Raw genomic sequence first — 7,079 nt, forward strand, 5'->3', positions numbered from 1 at the left:
ACGTCATTGCATTGTGGATTTGATTTTAAATAGATATAATTGCCAATTTATCAATCCTACAAACAATCTGTGCTTGGGTGGCACAGTGGTAAAATATGCTAGCCTATTACCGCTGACATCAAGGGTTTAAATCTCAGCAATGCTATCAACCAGTGCAGTGTCTATACAGGCATAATTAGCTATAAGCCATTGGGTCCCAGTGGCGGTCCCAAACCCAGATAAAAAAATATGGAGGGTCCCTTAATATGTGACGCTATAAAATCTACAATCAATCTACACTTAGTTATGCTTAATGGAAAAAATATAGATATTTCAGAGGTTTTTAATTAAAATAATTAAATTAATAAAAAATAAAACCTCTTGTTTTAAGATATTTAGACCAAGTATTTAGACCAGGGGTCATCAAACTACGGCCCGATGCTTTAATCTGACCATCCCCTTTAACCACAGCAGCAATACATGTTGTCTGGCCCCTGTTCATCTTCGAACTCACAGTATTATAACGGGGAAAAAAATAACAGAGGAAACAAAAATTGGCCACCCGGAGTCTCAGTAGATTATACGGCAGCGATCCAACAGGTGGCGCTCCAAGCATGAGGGGAGTGATTGGCGCATCAATAGAGAGATGAGTGACCGCAGCCACTGAACTGTGTTGCAAAGCAGTTAAGTGGGATTTCGTTCTGAAAATCCTCGTGTCCTGTGTTAATTTCATTAAAGCGAATGCTCTTAACTACAGGCAGTTTCAGGAATTCTTGTCTGAGCTGAAGTTGTGCTTTACTGAGATCCGCTGGCTGAGTCGGGGCGAGTTTTGAAATGTTTTAACGACCTGCTCCCGGAGATCAACGCATTTATGCATCCAAAATCAAAACTCAAGCACATTGTTTAATTGTTATGCTTCTCTTTCCATTGCTCCCCGATCTCAATAAAACATGCACTCAAAGTAACTACCGTTTTCAGGAGCATCTACTTCTGTGTGCAGACTTTTTCAAAGTTGAAACACCTTAAATCTCCAACCAGATCCAGACTCACTGATCAACATTTATTAGCTATTATGACTGGCAGTAACAAATATGGAACCTGACGCTTACTGTCGTCAGGCAAAAGCAGGCTCACAGTTCACACTGATTTTTTAAGGAAACACTGTATGAGGTAGGATAATGGAAATTATTAAAATAAATAACATTTCTGCATTATCATTATGAACTACAATTATACAAAGCACAGACAATACATCCAGTATACATAGTAAATAGCTTTTTTGGGTGTGTTTACTATTTCACCCGCGGTCCGGCCCCCCGAAACACTGAAGAACAGTAATCTGGCCCTTCGGTTAAAAAGTTTGAGGACCCCTGTTTTAGACCTTTTATTCAAATACAGATGCAAGTCTTCTTGGATATGCCTCTAAAGCTATGCACACCTGGATTTGAGCAGTTTATTCCATTATTCATGACAAGCTCTGTCATTCTGGATGAGAACATACTGAATATTCTTCTATTTAGAATTGTTCTCATATTTAAGCTTTATTGTTTCACTACAAATCATATAATCAATATATCTACTATATTTAAGTGAGATCTTAGTAAAATACATATATTTATGTTTTATTTTAACTTGCTCAGCTTGCAGTATGATTATAGTATAATTCGTATTAGAAAAACAAGCACTGTATTAATTTTGTTGGGGGAAAATTAAAATACAGGCTTTTTCACTCAGTGGTCTCAGATTTTCAGCCCCCCTTCAGTATAAGAACCACATAAATTACCCAGCTAGCCAAATAGGTCACAGGTACAATGTAAAAATTCCAGATACAGAGTAACAGAGTTGGTTGGGTTTTCATTGATGGTTTTTGTTAATGCACTAACACTTCCTCTTTGTTTTGTTTATTGTTCTTGATGGAAATTTTCACTTCTGGCTCCCCTGATTATAAATTGTGCTGAATTCAGTGGATCATTCAGTTGATCAGTGTGAGTTCAGTGTGAGAGAGCTTGTGATTAAATAAAAAAGGTAGGACTGCTATTTTTTACTTATAATTTATTTTTTTACTTATAATTTATTTTTTTACTTATAATTTATTTGCTTTTGCTCTCATATAATCTGAGATTTTTAGACCAGAATTCTCATGTTTTTTTTCAAATGTGTTGTTTAGATGAACTGGACTTTCCTGTTGGTCTTGCACCTGATTCTTGTTCACACGGGAAACAGCAGCTCGCTTCGGATTATCAAGCCAAATGGTAAATATTTTGTTAAATAACTAATAATTCAAAAGATTATATGTAAAACCTAAATGTGTTTATATACACTGATCAGCCTTATCATTAAAACCACCTCCTGGTTTCTACACTCACTGTCCATTTTATCAGCTCCACTTACCATATAGAAGCACTTTGTGGTTCTACAATTACTGACTGTAGACCGTCTGTTTCTCTACATACTTTTTCAGCCTGCTTTCACCATGTTCTTCAATGGTCAGGACCCCCACAGAGTAGGTATTATTTGGGTGGTGGATCATTCTCAGCACTGCAGTGACACTGACATGGTGGTGGTGTGTTAGTGTGTGTTGTGCTGGTATGAGTGGATCAGACACAGCAGCGCTGCTGAAGTTTTTAAATACCGTGTCCACTCACTGTCCACTCTATTAGAAACTCCTATCTAGTTGGTTCATCTTGTAGATGTAAAGTCAGAGACGATCGCTCATCTATTACTGCTGTTTGAGTTGGTCATCTTCAAGACCTTCATCAGTGGTCACAGGACGCTGCCCATGGGGCACTGTTGGCTGGATGTTTTTGGTTGGTGGACTATTCTCAGTCCAGCAGTGACAGTGAGGTTTTTAAAAACTCCATCAGTGCTGCTGTGTCTGATCCACTTATACCAGCACAACACACACTAACACACCACCACCATGTCAGTGTCACTCCAGTGCTAAGAATGATAAACCACCTAAATAATACCTGCTCTGTAGTGATCCTGTGTGGGTCCTGTCCATTGAAGAACAGCATGAAAGCAGGCTAAAAAAGTATGTAGAGAAACAGATGGACTACAGTCAGTAATTGTACAACTACAAAGTGTTCCTATATGGTAAGTGGAGCTGATAAAATGGACAGTGAGTGTAGTGGTGTATAAAGTAATAAATAATTGTATTTTTTATGCTTTTAATTAAAAAAAAATGCCAGATAGTACAACAACACATTTCTAACACAACGAATGCTAATTTGTATACAGTGGTACCTTATTACTCGACGTCCACTAAACTCGAAATATTTAAAACTCCTTTGTGGAGAAATTTGTACCCTTAAACTCGACGTTTTCAGCCTTAAAAAATTGTTTATATCATTTCAAATTAATAAAGAACAACAGCCAGAGTGCAAATATGAGTCGAATCTGCATTATAGCTCGAGGTTGTGAGAAACTGAGAATTACCTCAGAGTCTACAACTCTCCACTAATGAAATTCCTCGCTCCTTGTTTTAGTACAATGAGCCTATATAAAAACACTGAAATACAATTAAAAACAGTTAAAAATTAATATAAAAATAGAATAAAACCTGCACTTTACCTTTACTTCTTTATTTTACCTCACGTTTCTTAATGTGGAGCTGCCTCATCTCGGAATACCGTGTTCTGCTCAGTAAAGGCGCATTCACATTTAGTGTGCCAACAGTAAAAAAGCGGAAAAGCGCAAAAGCTATTTTGTCAATACTCATGTTAATGCGCCTTTACTAAACGGAATACGGTATTTAGAAGTGCAGGGAAGATTAGGTGCAGGTTTTATTGTATTTTATATTGATTTTTAACTGTTTTCAATTGTATTTCAGTGTTTTTATATTATATTTGTTTAATTTTCAGTGTATACGTGTCAAAAACAACTGGTTTATGCATCCTAGCGGCTGGGTACCTATAGGACAATTCAATGTATTTAATTAGCCTGACTGCATGTTTTTGGACTGTGGGAGGAAACCGGAGCTCCCGGAGGAAACCCACACAGACACGGGGAGAACATGCAAACTCCATACAGAAAGGACCCGGATCACTCCACCTAAGAATCAAACCCAGGACCTTACTGCTGTGAGGCGACAGTGCTACCCATCGAGTTCACTCACTAGATTTCAAAATAAATTCTACTATATATGGTTTCTACTTGCTACATTAATAAAAACAGAATATGAATAAAATGGTTGTACATACATGTGAAAAAAGACATTTAATCTAGGCTACTATCAAATATTGTTATTAAAAGGGATACATTAATGCTGCTCTTATAATGACTCGTTTGTTGCAGTTGTTGCTTTAGAAGTAAGTGGCAACCCAATGGAACAAAAGTGGCCAGTTTCACTAAACTGTGGGGATCAGTTTGAGGGCACCAAGATCCACTGGCAGAAGAACGGACAGGATATTCCGAACCAGGGTAACAGCATAAACGTCACCATCGAGGCCATGCTGGGGGGAAACTTCACCTGCCTCAGTCCATCCAATGAAATTCTGAACCACACGCTGGTGCTTGTCAGGCCAGTTGACTTTGAGAAGGCCATTGTGACCCGAAAGTCTCACAAAGGTAACTAAATAAAGGTTATTTAAGATATTTTTTAATTCATTTCTTATCCAAGGTGGCATTTAGAACAAACGTCTTTTATTTTCCTTAGAATTCATCACATGCTTGGCGAGAAATTACAGTGGCACATTTCACTGTTCATGGAAATGGGATCCCATCAGGAATGGAAAGGTGGTTTTCTTCAACGCTTTCCGGTAAGACTAAATCTATTAGCAAATCGATTGAAACTTGGCGTGTGTTTAAATTAGTGCCTCACTTTTGTTGATCTGTTTCCACAGGCACCTGAACGTTTTCAACTGCACTGTGGACTCGAATAACACTGGGATCACATGTGAGAGTCCGCAGTGTCCGTTTTCTGAGGAGGTTAGTCGAATCAACTTTACTTTGCTGGTGAGAAACCAATATCGCTTAGAAGAGCATCTGAAGACGTTCTTCATCCGGGATATAAGTAAGAGTTCTTTTTTAAACTTCTTTTTTAAAACTTAATGTTTATGCTCAACTTCAGCATCATAGTCATTTCCCACTTGCCAGTCTGGAAGGTTAAGGTCTAATATATTAGCCGCTCAGGTGGCGCAGCGGTAAAGTACGCTAGTGCACCAGAGTTGGGGTTCTGAATGCATCGCATCGAATCTCGACTCTACCTCTCCGACTGGGTTGGGCGGCAGCATGAACAACGATTGACTGTTGTTCAGGGTTAGAGGGTAGAGAGTCGGATCATAGGTCCTCATAACTGGTACAACTGCGTCCCTGCTGGCTGACTGATGGCACCTGCACAGGGCTGAGGAATAATGCTAATGGAGGTGTGACCCTCCGTACACAGCGTCCATTAGTGTATGAACTCGACTCGTGCAGGTGAAAAATGCAGTCTGTACTGATTGCGTACCGGAGGGGGCACAAGTCAGTTGAGAGGCGTCCTCAGTCAGCGGTGAAGGGTCGAATCAGTATAGAGGACGCAATCAGGGTAATTGGACACGACTAATATAGGGGAGAAAAATTGGGGGGGAAAGTGGGGAAAAATAGATAATAAAAATAAAAAAAAAGGTCTAATATATTATACACTGTACATATACTGTACATGTGTACAGTACAGTGAAATATCCCAGCTCGTTTGGAAGCTGGGGTCAGAGCACAGGGTCAGCCATTGCACAGCGCACCAGGAGCTGAGAGGGTTAAGAGACTTGCCCAAGAGCCCAACAGAGATTTGAACTCTCAACCTTTCAAATTATAGCCCAAAGCTCTACGCACAAGGCTACCACTGTCCCACTGGAAATTTTGGAACCCCCTACAAATTTCATATATTTTATTTAGGACCCTTTTTTTTACCACCAATCCATGATGTACTTGTATTTGCTCTGTATTTTAAGAACCTCCAGTCATAACTAATTTGTTTTAATATGTATTAATATTACAATAAGCAGCACAATCAAAAGCAAGCCTTTAACAACCCTTGTTTTTTTATTTAGTATTTTTTTTCCATTGTATATATTCACTTTCATTTACAAATCCATTATGTCCCATTGCCTTCTGACGTTTACCTGATCTTGCAGTCAAACCGGACCGAGTCAACATCACCAAGGCTGAAAATGACAAGTTTGAGTGGAAAGCTCCCGAAACGTGGAACAGTCCGTGCTCCTACTTTCAACTTCAGTATGAGGTCAAATTGGTGTCCCATCGCAGGGACTGTGATGCTGCACCTCTCGACCACAGCCATAAACAGGCAAGTCCGTGTCCTACACCATCCAGCTTTTTTTATTTAAACAATTATATGCCATAATCATCAATAATTTAATAAACAATAGCTGTTTGTTTTTCTATTTTAGGCCATCTACACTAAAGAGACCCATTATGAAGTCTCCGATAAGAAAAGCTATACATTCTGCGTGAGAGCTCAAGACCCCCTTACTAATAATGCTTGGAGTGACTGGAGCCATCACAGGTGAGTCTCTTCTGTACAGTACCATCGACATTACATTTAGATGCCGTTTCATGTTCGGACCCACCCACAAAGCATATCAGAGATTCATTTATTTTTATTTCTTTACACACCAGGAGAATCAAGCAAAAGTCGAGGAAATAAAGGTAGGAGTGAATTTAATCACTCGTGTTCATCTTGGGCTTCTCAATATACTGCTATGATTTCAATGACATCATAATAATTCTTAGCATTTTTTTTTCTTGAACAGGGTGGAAAGAAAACACTTTGCAGTATATAAAGCATTTTCTTACATTTTAATAAATATATTTATTTGAGAACATAAATCTCCTGAGAGTTTTTTCTGATATATGAAGAAACATGTAAGAATCATATTGTAACATGCAGTGCAGAGGGCTATTTTACTAGCCACTATTGCTGATATTTGAACGCAGCCGAAGTCTTGTGGTTCCTGACTCGCACCCACTTTTTCTCGCCATGGCACTGACAAGAATAGGGCGGTTGAATAAAACTAAATGAAATTATTATCTGTAAAGTACCGGGCGCTTGGATGGCCCTAAGCACACCAGAGCTGACATCTCAAACTCACAAGTTTGAATCC

General features: G+C 38.9%; 1 protein-coding gene across 1 annotated transcript; it reads left to right on the forward strand.

Moving 5' to 3' along the window:
* The first annotated feature begins 2,146 nt into the window (after positions 1–2,146).
* il12bb (interleukin 12B, b) lies at positions 2,147–6,803 on the forward strand. The gene is made up of 8 exons (XM_063011294.1): positions 2,147–2,231; positions 4,276–4,548; positions 4,637–4,739; positions 4,824–4,993; positions 6,093–6,262; positions 6,366–6,481; positions 6,595–6,624; positions 6,729–6,803. Exons 1-7 carry the CDS (start codon positions 2,147–2,149, stop codon positions 6,620–6,622), a joined length of 945 nt encoding a protein of 314 aa, XP_062867364.1. The 3' UTR covers positions 6,623–6,624; positions 6,729–6,803.
* The last annotated feature ends 276 nt before the right edge of the window (positions 6,804–7,079 follow it).

This window comes from Trichomycterus rosablanca, chromosome 16, assembly GCF_030014385.1.
Source record: "Trichomycterus rosablanca isolate fTriRos1 chromosome 16, fTriRos1.hap1, whole genome shotgun sequence".
Taxonomy (NCBI): Eukaryota; Metazoa; Chordata; class Actinopteri; order Siluriformes; family Trichomycteridae; genus Trichomycterus; species Trichomycterus rosablanca.

Excerpts from the sequence above, each read along its gene's own strand:
- il12bb (XM_063011294.1), top strand. The coding sequence starts at position 2,147 with ATGAACTGGACTTTCCTGTTGGTCTTGCACCTGATTCTTGTTCACACG. Across the intron at positions 4,549-4,636 it reads GACCCGAAAGTCTCACAAAG|AATTCATCACATGCTTGGCG; the intron begins GTAACTAAATAA and ends TATTTTCCTTAG. Across the intron at positions 4,740-4,823 it reads GTTTTCTTCAACGCTTTCCG|GCACCTGAACGTTTTCAACT; the intron begins GTAAGACTAAAT and ends CTGTTTCCACAG.